This window comes from Falco punctatus (assembly GCF_963210335.1).
Source record: "Falco punctatus genome assembly, chromosome: 7".
Lineage (NCBI taxonomy): Eukaryota > Metazoa > Chordata > Aves > Falconiformes > Falconidae > Falco > Falco punctatus.
Window position 1 is genome coordinate 38,146,630 of NC_137587.1, and position 13,104 is coordinate 38,159,733.

General features: G+C 56.0%; 1 protein-coding gene across 1 annotated transcript; it reads left to right on the top strand.

Annotated features, from left to right (window-relative positions):
• The first annotated feature begins 77 nt into the window (after nucleotides 1-77).
• Nucleotides 78-11,078, top strand: PTGER2 (prostaglandin E receptor 2). Its single transcript, XM_080394433.1, has 2 exons — nucleotides 78-7,276; nucleotides 9,294-11,078. Exons 1-2 carry the CDS (start codon nucleotides 6,428-6,430, stop codon nucleotides 9,537-9,539), a joined length of 1,095 nt encoding a protein of 364 aa, XP_080250559.1. The 5' UTR covers nucleotides 78-6,427; the 3' UTR covers nucleotides 9,540-11,078.
• The last annotated feature ends 2,026 nt before the right edge of the window (nucleotides 11,079-13,104 follow it).

Below are 13,104 nucleotides of genomic sequence, written 5' to 3' on the forward strand. Positions count from 1 at the left end.
CATGATCCCCTTCTACACCAAGGGAGGTTATGTGGGACTGGTTTGGGGTGTCCCCAGAATGGGTGAGGGGGGTGTGAGGGGACATTTTGGAGGTGTGGAGACTCAGAAACTTCAGCAGCAGCTCATGGCTGCACCGAGGAGCTGGAGGGCAGGCAGTGTCCCTCCCTCTCTCCCTGGGACACACATCATCCCTCCCCAGGACACCCGTTATCCCTTCCTGGGATGCCCATCGTCCTTCCCCAACCCCATATTCCCTAAGCAGAGCTGTGGTTTCTCTGCCGTGGCTTGCTCTTCTCTTGAAAATTGATTCCTCCAAGTGCTAATGTTGTATTTGTGTTACTCAGATAGCTACCTGTCCTGCTGTAATTATTTTAATTCAGTATTTATGATGATCCTGAGACCTAATAAGAGCAGTAATTGAGAGAATACAGAGCCTGGGATGTATAACCTCACCGGTGCAGGCACGCGAGCAAACAATCATTTTAATGAAAGATCTATTTCCCCTCAACCACATGTATTAACTGGATTTAGTATCTGCCTCAAGTGACCATTTAGGCCAAAAAAATTATAGTGACCAAAGTCCCCATCTGCTTAGTGTCCTTGGAGAAGACAGGGAAAATACTTCTCTCCCTCTATTTAGCTAAGCCTTGCAACGTGCATTTATGTTCCTGCCAGTTCTCGTGTATTTACTCTTGGTGTCAAATGGATTCTGTTTTTGAAGGAAGAAACTCACGCAAATCTATCTTGGGGATTTTTGGAGGCAACCTGGTTGGGTTGGCTCTGCCAGTTGGACCAGCCAGGCTCTCCTGGCTGGAGAAAAGGGCAGACCTATATTTGGGGCTGTACTGGGGGGTCTTCAAGCTCCCTGCTCCTTGTCTTTTATCAGGGTTTTCTAAGGAAAAAGAAATGAAATGAGGGTTGGTCCCTCTATCGGTTTCATGTTACTGGCAGTATTGACTTGGAGATGGTTCACGTGGGACTGCAGAGTCAACAGCCCTGAGCCTGCGCTGTGGCTTTCACCGGACCTGTTTCACCGCAGCAGGATGAAGGTGAGATAACAGCTCTGCAAAATCTTGCTGTTGCCCCCCCCCCGCCGTGGGATCTCCTCCACTGTATGGATTCACACACCACTCCAGACAGAAAGACCAGGCACGGCCAGGCTAAGAGTGTGTGCAGCAATGTGAGCGGTGGGTGCCCAGCTGGGACAGCCCATCATCCGCCCATCACCCCAGCCAGGATTCACTCCTGGAGAGTCTGCCAGGAGATGTCCCTGCCCTGCAATATGTGTATTTAGAGCCCAGGGCAACCATGCTCCATGCAAAGCAACAATTAAATTAAAAAAAAAACAACAACACACAACAGATTCTTTGTTAAGGTGTACGAATACAGACTTCATCTGAGCTCTGAGATGATGCATAGACCGTCGTGTCTGACCCATCCATGAATCTGTCATCAGAGGAAAGAAATCATGGAGCCACCAAGCACGATGGGGGCTTGCAGGCTGCCAGGGTGACTCCCCTGTCCCCACACTATCCCCGCTCCCTGGCTGAGCTCGCGCACATCCCGGCGACCTTGACGCGCTCATCTGGCTCCAGTAGTGCTTTTAATTGGCATTCTGCCCTTATTGGTGTCCTACCTGCTCTGGGAGCAGACTTGGAGTCTCCAGCCGGCCGCCGTTATCTCTGGGCAAGCCGAGCTCCAGCTGCACCCAACAAGGTTTCTGCTAGCGGCTGGACGCCAGGCCACCCTCCCAGCAGATAAAATCACTCCTCAACGTGTTTCTGGGCCTGGGGCTGCCGTATCGCGCTCCTCTCCAGAGATGGCAGCACGTCCCCAGCCAGGACTGGGCTCCCAGCCTGCCTGAGCACGCTGGGTGCAAGCCGCTGCGAGGAAGGGGCTGCCGCTCTCCAAGTCGCTCCCTTGGACAACCCACTTTTCAATGCCTGAACACATATGGTTTGGGGCTTTGAGAGTTACATCAAAGCTCAGAGCCCCTTCCTATTGCCCAGCTTGGAAAAAATGAAAATAAAATAAAAATGAAAAATCCCTGCAACACGCAGTTTAGTTGTAGATGTTGCTAAGCAGGAACCGCAAAAGCCCAGAGGCTCAGGGCTCTCCGGCCAAATGCTGAAGAGGTGAGAGCTGCTGTGTGAGCCCTCCCTGCCTGCATCCTCCTTCCAGGCTCCTCGCACTGCTCAGTCATTCCCCATGACCCCCCCCCCCCCGCCAGAGTGCTCCTGTGCCAGCCGATCCTCAAAGGGACGGACCTAATGCTTACTGAAGGCAATAAAGAGACGCTGCTCGGCTCAAGGCTGTGGCTCATGCCAACGATGCTCTTTTTGGAGCTGTTATGCCATGCCTGCTACCCTCTGGCACTGCCAGCTGCCCTGTCCCACGCTCCTGGTGCCACTAGCATCACCTAACCTTGCATCTTGCTCCTTTCCTGGACATAAATCAATAAATCAAGCACAGTCAGGTGTTGCTGGGTTTTTTTCAGCTCATGAAATCCAAGCACAACTTCACACAAGCTCATTTCCCAGAAAATTGTTTAGTTCTTGCGAAGAGCTTTTTTTTTTTTTTTTTTTTTCATTGTCTGCCTGCATTTTTCAGCCATTCTGGACGCAGAAAGGCACGTGCCTGGGCAGGCAGCAGCACCAGGGCTGCCAGGCACCCAAGCCAGGACGCTCAGCCTTCGGGGCTGTAAGACACAACCGGTCCAAGAGCGGCTTGATTTTTTTTTTAACCCATGTACCCAGGTGCTTGCACAGGACGGCAAAGCCAAAACCCAGGCCTGCCGCCGGTGCTCAGCCCTGCTTTTCCAGGGAGGTGCATGAGGCTGCTGGCAGCCCCGACATGTGAGATAAGGGATGGGGCTGGGAAGGATTGGGAAGAAAAATTATGTCTGGCTTTGCTAAAAGCAAGCCATATGGGGTTTTGGTTTAAAAGGGTTGAAATCCACCTCTGCAGTCCATCCTTGCACAGACAGGAGGGCTGTTCTCCTCCCTGCCCCTGGTGCCAAAACTGTCCTTTAAAACCTACCAGGGATAGAGCAGGATCCCCCCTGCCCCCACCCCCCCAACCACAGGCAGCAGACTCCAGCTGTGGAGTCCTCTTGGCTGTAGGGTTTATACGAAATTCATGCAGCTTTCCTACAAGCCCAGAGTTTTTTGTTCAAGTGGGCCAACCCTGGAAGTTCTTTAGAGAAAACAATGCCAACCCTTGGGAGGATATATGAGGGGCGTGTCCAGAGCCGGGCAGGGGCTGGGGCACAAGGCTGATGGGGGGCGGCTGAGGGAGCTGGGGGGGTCAGCCTGGAGGGAAGGGGCTCAGGGGGGACCTTATTGCTCCCTACAGCTGCCTGAAAGGAGGGTGTAGCGAGGTGGGGGTCAGTCTCTTCTCCCAAGTAACAAGCCATAGGACAAAAGGAAACAGCCCCAAGTTGTGCCACGGAAGGTTTGGATTGGATATGAGGAAAAACTTTGTCACCTAAAAGGTTGTCAAGCACTGGCACAGGCTGCCCAGGGGAGTGGTTGAAGCACCGTCCCTGGAGGTATTTCAAAGAGGTGTAGATGTGGCCCTTGGGGACAGGGTTTAGTGGTGGGCTTGGCAGTGCTGGGTTAACAGCTGGTCTCTATGATCTTAAGAGTCTTTTCCAACCCAATTCTATTTGGTCCTTGTTAGAGGCAAGACACCCGAGATAAACAAAAGGAAGAAAATAAATACTTCCCAAGAAACAGACAGATTGTACCAAGTGGCCTGTTCCTGGTTTTGAGCTCAGAAGGGGGAGGGGGGGGATAAAAAGCCCAGCAATTTTCCTATTATTGCAAAAACATCCCATCAGAGGTGCCTGCTGGCTGAGAAGCCTGAAGCCCCAAATGGGTATTTAAGACTCCATTAGCTGCCAGGAAAATGAGCTCCAGAAGATGCCAAAACCCCTTCCCGAGCTGTGACATGGAACACCAGAAAGGAGTAGGAGGCTGGGAAAAGCCTTGGAGCAACCACCCTACAGGGTGCCTTCTGCTTGGAAAAGGTCTCCAGAGAAGCAGACTGCAGCCTCCACAAGCTGCTCGGATGGGCCAGGCCAGGATTTGGTCTCAGCTCCATTTTTTATCCTGATTTTTGTGGTTAATTGGATTTGTTTTGGGTTGTGGGTCTCATCCAGCCCTCAGGAAACCAACAGGATTGTTCCCACCATCAGATGTGTCCACGTGCTTTGGTGCTCTGCTGGATCAGGTCTGCAGGGCTGGGAGCGAGGTTAAAAGAGGTGCTGGGATGTGCATTTTTCTGGCCCACCTGCATGCAGGGTTAGTCTGGGAATTGGCTAAAACACCTTCCCCTCCATCACACTCCTCATTTTTGCCATGGGAATGGGGAGGGCTGGGGCTGTGGGTGCCCTGCCGCTGGCACAGTGAGTGCGTGTCCTCCCCAATGCGCTGAGAAGCCTTCGATCTGCCTGACAGAAGAAACCAAAGGGAGGAAGAGGAGCAGTACCTCGGAAATGGAAGTACTGTCACAAACCACAGCTCACCCAGCCCTGGAGTTTGTTGTGTAACGTATTTCCTTTACGAAGTTCCTGTTAGAAAAGCAAGATTTTAAAGAGAACAGCCAAAATGCACTTGAGGCAGCAACCTGGCACATCCATGCTAGAGTCAGTCAATGCCGCGCCATTTCCCTGGGGTTTGGGGGGGCTTTGCAAAGAGAATTTCCCATTAGGACATGGATGAAGGGGTGCACCTGAGCCGGATCCCAGCTTGGAGGTCAAGGGCAAAGGCTTTGCTCTCAGCATGGAGGGAAGAGGACTGGGGTCATGGCTGGGGAAATACTACGCAACAGCGAGAGTTTCCTGCGCCATGTGCCGAGCCCCTTCTACAAGCTCTTTCTCAGCCCCCGCACGGGCTTGGGTGCCCTGCCCGCCATCTACACCTTCTCCGCCGCCTTCTGCTCCTTGCTGCTGGTGGGCTTTGGGCACTACGTGCAGTATTGCCCTGGCACCTTATGCTTTATCCAGATACACCTGGACTACCTCCAGCACAGGCAGAAGGAGCTTTCCTGGAACTGGTATGAGGGGCAGATGAGCCGCGCTCAGCCAGGCTGGCAGCAGGAAGAGGGGCTCCCACCGATGTCCCCCCACCACACTCACGACCCGACACCAGCTGAAGGCTGCACCCCCATGGGGACCTCTGATGATACATGGGAGAGGAGTCAGTGGGGACGTGTTGTGGGGCTGGCCATGGGGCGGGGGGTTCTGGGTGGGCTCCGGGTGCTTCTGGGGCTGTGGGGAAGCCATCCACGCAGCCCAGGCTCTGCTGTGGCTCCCTGGTAGCCCACGGTGAGCAGGATGGTGGATATGGCAGCAGAGCTCATCGTGCCTTGGGGTCCTTGGGTCAGCACCGGCGCTCGCTGCCCACCTGGGGCTGCCGGAGCCGTACCGGCACCAAGGCTTAAAGTAAACTTGGTGCTCCCTAAGCGGTACCAGGTATCGCTGGGAGTCAAGGATCCCAGATGGGCACCGGGTCTTGCCGTACCCCTCGGGGATCCCAGATGAGCATGGTGCCTCGCTGTGCCTTGGGGCTCCTGGATCTTTCTAAGGCTCCCGGTCTGGTACCGGGACTCTCAGACTTGACTGGGGCTGGCTGTGTGTGTGGCTCCCAGATCAGCATCGGGGCTGGCCTGGTGTCCAGGCCCCCGCAGCAGCACCGGGGCTCCCGGCCCAGTACCGGGTCTTGCTGTAAGCCCGGGGCTCCCTGCCCAGCATCGGGGCCGCCCATGCACGGGACTCTCGGTCCAGTACGGAGACCGCAGGACTGGCCGGGGGCTGGCCGTTAGAGGGGCTCCCGGCCTCGTACCGCGGCTGGCCGTGCCCCGGGGCTCCCGGAAAGGCACCGGGGCTCCCGGACCAGACGGGGCTGGCCGTGTGAGGGGTTTCCGCAGCAGCACCGGGTCTCTCGGACCGGCACCAGGACTGTCCGTGTGCAGAGCTCCCGACCCGGTACCGGGACTCTAGGCCCAGATGGGGGCTGGCCGTGCCTCGGGGCTCTCGGAGCCGCACCGGGACTTCCCGACCGGCACGGAGGCTGGCCGTGAGAGGGGCTCCCCGTCCGGTACCGGGGCTGGCCGTGCCTCGGGGCTCCCGGAGCGGCACCGGGGCTCCCCGACAGGACGAGGGCTGGTCGTGTGAGGGGCTCTCGCAGCAGCACCGGGACTCCCGGCCCGGTACCGGGACTTCCCGACCGGCACGGAGGCTGGCCGTGAGAGGGGCTCCCGGCCCGGTACCGGGTCTGGCCGTGCCTCGGGGCTCCCGGAGCCGCCCCAGGAGGGGCCGGGGGACGGCCCGGGGCCCGGCGCGGGGCGGGCGCGGGGCGGGGGGGGCAGCGCGGAGGCGGTGCCGGCGGGGCGGGCGGCGGCGCAGTCGGGCGGCGGCGGCGGGATGAACGGGACGGGCCGGGGGCTTTGCGAGCGCAGCGGAGCGCTACCGGCCGGGGCCCGCCCGCTGGTCAGTGCCCTCATGTTCTCGGCCGGGCTCTTGGGCAACCTGCTGGCCCTGGGGCTGCTGCTCTGCCGCCGGGGCCCCCGCGCCCGCCCGCCCTCCCTCTTCCACGTCCTGGTGCTGGCCCTGGTGGTCACCGACCTGCTGGGCACCTGCTCTGTCAGCCCCTTCGTCCTGGCCTCCTACCACCGCAACCGCACCCTGACCGCCCTGGCCCAAGGAGGACACATCTGCCTCTACTTCGGCTTTGCCATGAGCTTCTTTGGCCTCGCCACCATGCTAATCCTCTTCGCCATGGCGCTGGAGCGATGCCTGGCCCTGGGGCAGCCTTACTTCTATGAGCGCTTTCTCAGCCCCCGCACGGGCTTGGTTGCCCTGCCCACCATCTACACCTTCTCCGCCGCCTTCTGCTCCTTGCCGCTGGTGGGCTTCGGGCGCTATGTGCAGTATTGCCCTGGCACCTGGTGCTTCATCCAAATGCACCTGGACTACCTCCAGCACAACGGCAGCAGGGAGGTGTCTGGCTTGGACGTCACCTTCTCGCTTCTCTACGCCACCCTGCTCCTCTTCCTCATCCTCTCCGTGCTGCTCTGCAACCTCAGCGTCATTGCCAACCTGGCCCGCATGCACCGCCGTGGGCAGAAGACCCGCCGGTTGGCCACACTTGAGCAGCCCCGGCCATCTGGCAGCTGCGTCCGGCGCATGTTCTCTATGGCTGAGGAGATTGACCACCTCCTTCTCCTCTCCATCATGACCATCACCTTTGTCATCTGCTCCTTGCCATTCACGGTGAGTGCAACTACCTCTCAGCTGGGCTGGGGTCCCTCTCCCCAGCACTCCCATTTCTCTCCCTCTCTTTATAAAGCTCCCTCTGACTCCAGTGCTCAAACCTCAGGGGTTGAGGTCAAAGCTTAGCTCTTCCTGAAGCTTGAGAGACCCCAGCTCTGCCATAAACTCGAGGCGATCTGCACATCCCTTGGGGAACTGGGAAAACCGCTCCCCATATCCCCAGTGCCAGAAGGTGGACAGGGTGGCAGGAGGGTGGGGTGGCAGGATGACAGGGTGGCAGGAAGATGGGGTGGCAGGAGCAGAGGTGCCCTCCCATCGCACAGAGGCTCCAAGGCCAGGCAGTGTGGCTCAGGCAGGGTCTGGGTAGGGGTCTGCAGGACACGCAGCATCCCTGTGGTTCCTGGGAGCTGGGAACTCATGCTGGAGGTGTGAGGGGTGGCAGAACAATAAATTAGGCATGGCTATTGCTGGGAACAGAGATCCGGCACTTGGGCCACAGCGAGCCTCTTCCCAGGAGTTGTACCCACATCCTGTGCCCCGTCCATGCACGAGGCTTCCAGCAGAAATACGGGGTTGAAACACTGCAGCCAAGTGAGGAAAAGGAGAGAGTGAGTCCCTTGATTCTGCCCTGGGCTCTCCTCATTGAAGGGCTGCTTTTCATCCATCCATCCAAGCCCTATTAAACCAGCAGCATCGTGGACTCCGGAGCACCTCAAGCCACTCGTGTGCCTTGCTGGTGTGTGCAAGCCCGCTGCTGTGGAGGGTCATTTTGTTCCCATTAGAAGCAAGCCCCACCAAGGTTGGGAGCACAGCCAGTGCTAATTTTGTGCTCATGGAGTTAAATAGATGCTACCTTCCCTTCGTGCTCCCTTTCTTCTCCCAAGGGAAAAGAAAATAACCACAGGCTGTAGCAGAGCCAGGCTGCCTGGGTTTTAAGACAGAGAAAAGACAAAGCAGTAATGTCCCAATGCTCGTGAGCATCCCAAGAGCCAGAGTCAACATTTTGAGAGATGCTTCAGCTGCTGTCAATGGGCCCACACATGATGGGCAGCTCTCCCTGTGTTCCAAAAAAGCCCAGGTTTGGGTGCTGTGGTGGGACCCCTTGGTGGAGACATGTGGGAAGGGCTCTGCGGGTCTGGTTGGGGCAGGTGGGATGGGAAGGTGCCACTGGTGGCGATCCTGTGGGCCCTGTGGTAGCAGATATAGTCTTATCCAGAAACACAGTGGCTTTTCTTTTCCCATCACCCAGCTCCCATGTGGGGTTGTATTTGGGCTGCATTTTGGCAGTGTCTCAAACCGAGCTGCCCAACGCTGCTGGTGCCTCCTTGGTGTGACAGTTTCTCTTCTGGCTAGGGCTGCCAATGGCAGCCACCCTCTGAGAATGAGCCCAGGCACATGAACCCAGTGAGCATCAGGCAACAGCACCACAAAATCCTTCCCCAAAAAGCCTGGAGCAGCCCTTGGAAGTGCTGCACTGTCAGCATCCCCTGGCATCGTCTGCACTGTGGCCCCTCGTGCACCAGAATGCGCCATCCCTGGCTGGTACCCAATGGATCCCAGCCAGAGGGGGGATGCTCATGCCTCCTGTGCCCCCAGCTCCCATCCCCTCTCCCCCGAAGTGAGGGGGTGACGATTCGACCTGTATGAGTAAGGAGTGCTGAGTCACCCTTCCAGGAAGCCCCATGAACTACTATGAGTCGGCATGTTGCAGGAAGGACCGGAGTGGTCCAGCACTCTGCATCCTGTCCATCTTGCACATTTATTTGTCCTGTGTGATTTTCAAGGTGAGACCCACCACTTCCATAACTAGTCACTGGCTTAATTGCATTAGGGCTACACAAAGCCTTGCTGCATGCTGAGAGCAGAGGCAGACCTGGCTTTCATTAGCAAGAAGTTCATTTAAACTGGTGGAGGCAGCAAGTGTGCTGTGACAGCCCAGATTTCTCCAAGAAGCTGCCTGGGGGCTGGATCCTGGAAGCCCAGACCTGGCATTATTTCTCCCCATTGTGTTTTGCAGATCCGTGCCTATGTGAACAAGTTCAGCAAGGAAGAAGACAACCACGACTGGGACCTCCTAGCCCTGAGATTTCTCTCTATTAATTCCATCGTTGACCCTTGGGTCTTTGCCATCCTGAGGCCATCGGTCCTGCGGTTCATGCGCTCGGCGCTGTGCTGCCAGGTGACCCCTGCGAGCCAAGACAGACAGACTCCATCCCCCGCAAAGACAAAGCTGGCAGCACGGCTGGACCCTTGTGGGCAGTAGATCCATCGGCCATTCCAGGAGACATCTGCCAGGTGAAGCACAGCCCTGACAGATGTTAATGGATCCCTGCCTTATGGCCTATAAAGAGACGTATCTGCTGCAGGGTGCGCCAGGTACGAATGGCTCGGGCCAGGTGTCACCGCATGTCTGGGAAGCCCCTGGAAAGCTGATGCAGTCTCTCACAGGGCAAAAAATACAGCAGGACAAGATCGGGAGGGCTGATGAGTACCTGGATAGTTCTGTCTCCCTTAAATAGGGCTGATGATTACCTGGATAGCTCTGTCTCCCTTAAATAGGGCTGCTCCTGCCTGGCCAAGGATGCAGGCTGCGTTCAGCCACGCTGCAGGGTGGTCAGGGGGTGAAGAATGGGGGGGCTTTGTTATAACACTGCTGCTGTGGGGGGTGTCAGGGAGGAGAGCTTCCCACTGGTGTGCTCCCCAGCAAGGTCCCCGCAATTGTTTCAGGCTGAAGGCAGCGTGCAGGCAGGGGTACAGGTCCTGGAGATGGGGCTGAGTGGCTGCCATTGCTGCAAGCACCCGTCTCTGCCCCCAGGTCCCTAGGGACTGGGTAGGAGAGGAAGGGAGCAGTGTGTCCCCAAATACTCCCCTTCATTTGTTAGGCAGGTTGCCTAAAGAAATGCAGTTTATCAGGTGTCGGTCTGTGTGCACGTGTCTGTCTGTCTGTCCCCCAGCCGTTTGTAGGCTCCAGTGGGTGCCAGCCCAGCATGTCTGAGGGGCACTGGGGCAGAAAAAAAGCCAGTGTGGCACTTCCCTTGGGCTGTGATGGCAGCAGAGCTGTGTGGGCCCTCCTGAGCCACATTTTGCGGTTTTCTTTGCCCTGTAGTTCGTGCAGGAGCTGACAAGGGGAATAAAGAGCCCAATGAGGGGGAGAGGTTTTGGTCGCAGCTGTGGCCTTACCCATAACCAAGTATGGTTATAGTCCAGGGTTATGCTGCTGATGGGTTTTGGGTTGGTGTGGAGAGGGCTCATCCTCCTGGGCTGCCTGGCGAAGTGCCCTTGATTGCCCTCCTGCTGGCTTGAGACAAGCCTGCTCAGGGGCATCACTTCTGGAGAGGTTTGATTTTTTTTTTTTTTTTAAAAAAAAAAGGCAAACACCCCCAAGAAAACCAAAAGACCCAAGTGCAGAAACATCCAGATCATCAATCCTGCCCCATTAGACAGCATCCTTCAGCACTGCTATTTTGTTTTGTGGGATGCCTGTTGCTCTTTGGGGCTCTGGGCTGGTCCTCATGGGGGTAAGGAGCATCCGAGCCTGTAGGTGAGCTGAGTTTGTCCTGAGGCTGTCACTGCTGCTAGGGCTTGCTGGGGGGGTTGTGGCTCCCCTTTGCGCAGCATCCAACACACACAGTGTCATTGGGCTGTTGCAAGCGGGTCGTCTCGTTTTCCGTTTGAGAGCTGCAGCTCTGCTCACAAAGCCCAAAGGTGCTGAGATTTGGAGCTTTTCTGCAGTTTATTAGTTGAGGTGATGTAATAAATAAATAAATAAATATTATTTAAATAATAAATGTCTCTCAAAGCAGCCTGCTGAATCATGTGTGGGTTTGTACTTAAGATGCACCTCAGGGTAAATCTGGCTCCTGGAGGAAACATGTCATCTGCCTGGAGCACTGGTGGGATGACGCCTTGAGAATGGGGGGAAAGGGCAGGAGGGGGGGCTGGGAAGGGAAACATGTGCCTCCAATTTCCTAAAAAGTGAAAATAAACTGTGCTATATAGATGTGTGATGGCATTTTTGCTTTATCTCTGCAACCTGGCCCCTGAGCTACAGAAATAACCCAGCCTCTGAGCTCTTCCCTAAAACTTGTATATCCTGAAGCCAGGGAGAGGCAGGCAAAGTTCCTACCTGTTAACAAAATAATTTAAAAAAAAATACCCACCCTAAAAAAAGGCAGAATTTATGTCACTTTTGTCAGGCAGCCAATATCCACAGGAAGTTTACTGGTCTCCAAAATGTGTGTGGGCAGATGTCAGGCATGGGCTGCTATTGCTCAAACCCTGCCGGCGGGTTTCTGGCAGCGCCCTGTGGCTGTGGGGTTTCAGGGAGGCGGGGGGGGAGGAATTTTGAGGAGAGGGTTACAAGATGTGCTCTGCGCATGGGGCTGCAGCTGGAGTGCTCCCCACACTGTCACATCACTCATGTAATTAAGCCATTAACCTTGTCACTGAGCCCTGGGTGTCCAGCTGTGGCAGACTCCCAGCCAGCGCTCAGAGGTCAGTTACCCCCTCCCCAATTATTTCCCTCCCCAAGCACGTAGCAGCAGCAAAGGCACTTTCTGGATTCAGGGCTCGGCACACCCCATTGTGTCTCAGTGGGTGCTTGGCTTGAAAAGGAGCCAAAAGCTTTGGGAAGAGCCATGGGTCTATGCGCTTTATTTGTCTGGATGGCTATGACCTGCTTGCTCACACTGGAATTTCAGGATCAGTTGCTTAATCCTCTTCTAAACAAGAAAAAAAAGCCACCACGTTGGAAATGGCAGTAGGGGGGGTCACATCCTGCAGAGACCAGCCTGCCATGGTGTGTGACAGTGGTGGGAAGGGGACCCAGAGCCATCCATGGCAGCATAGGGGACAACCTGAAGGCAGGATGCCCCAACGGCTCTAGCTCCAAGGATCCGCTCCTGCCAGCTGCCAGCTTGGCTGCTGACCACTAATTGCCGGCTGCTTGTTTCTTTGGGAGGTTTATGGCTCCTCATCAGGAAATGCGGGACTGGGAGAAAACCTCTCAGCATCCATCCTGCTGGGATCTGCTTTTCGCAGGGTAATGCTACAGTGGAGTCACTCTGTCCCCAACAAGGGACAGCAATCCTGGCAAGTGGGCTCAGGGAAGTGATTTGGCTGAAATTTGATGCAAAAATTAAAAAGGAAAAAAAGCCAGGGGGAGGCTTGGTGCACGGAACTCCCTGAGATCCAAGTCCCTTTGCCATGATGCATCCTGCAGAGATGGGTCCTTCACCCAGAGATGCTGTGTGGTACTGTTCTGCTTGAAGACTGCCCTGCATGCCACTCTCTGGGGAGGGATGCGATCTGAGCCCCTTGGAAAGGGCCCTAATTAGAGCTCTGCGAGAACAAGGAGGGCCATGAATCACTCTGTATCCTGAGCCATGAGTCTGCACAGAACACTGCTTTTATTAGCCTCATGCAGGAGCTATTACAAAAGCCAAATTAATTTGACTCTCTTCAGCTCAATTGACGTTTGCCCGACTTAAATGCAAGATGCTGAAGTGTCATTTTGTTCTCTGCGCTGCCCCTTAATGATTTTTTATTTCCCTGCTGAAAACCTGCTGGTGCAAGAAAGCACCAGGCAGGTCTTTATGTCTGCATTTCATTCTGGAAAATCAAGCTGCTGAAGATGAGTGGGGGAGAAGCCACACCTTGGGAACAAGGGATGGCATCAGCAGCCTTCTTAAAAATGGAGAGGGACTTCCCGCAGCTGGCAGAGGGAGCGGGGAGTTGTGGGACCTGAGGTATTGGGACCCTCCCCAGCTGTCTGGAGAGCCTGGGGGTGGCTCCGAGTTGTGCTCCATGGCAGCGAGCATGCCAGCATC

Bases quoted from the DNA above. Each gene is read 5' to 3' on its own strand.
- PTGER2 (XM_080394433.1), top strand. From the start codon at position 6,428: ATGAACGGGACGGGCCGGGGGCTTTGCGAGCGCAGCGGAGCGCTACCG. The intron at 7,277-9,293 runs GTGAGTGCAACT...TGTGTTTTGCAG, and splicing joins TCTGCTCCTTGCCATTCACG to ATCCGTGCCTATGTGAACAA.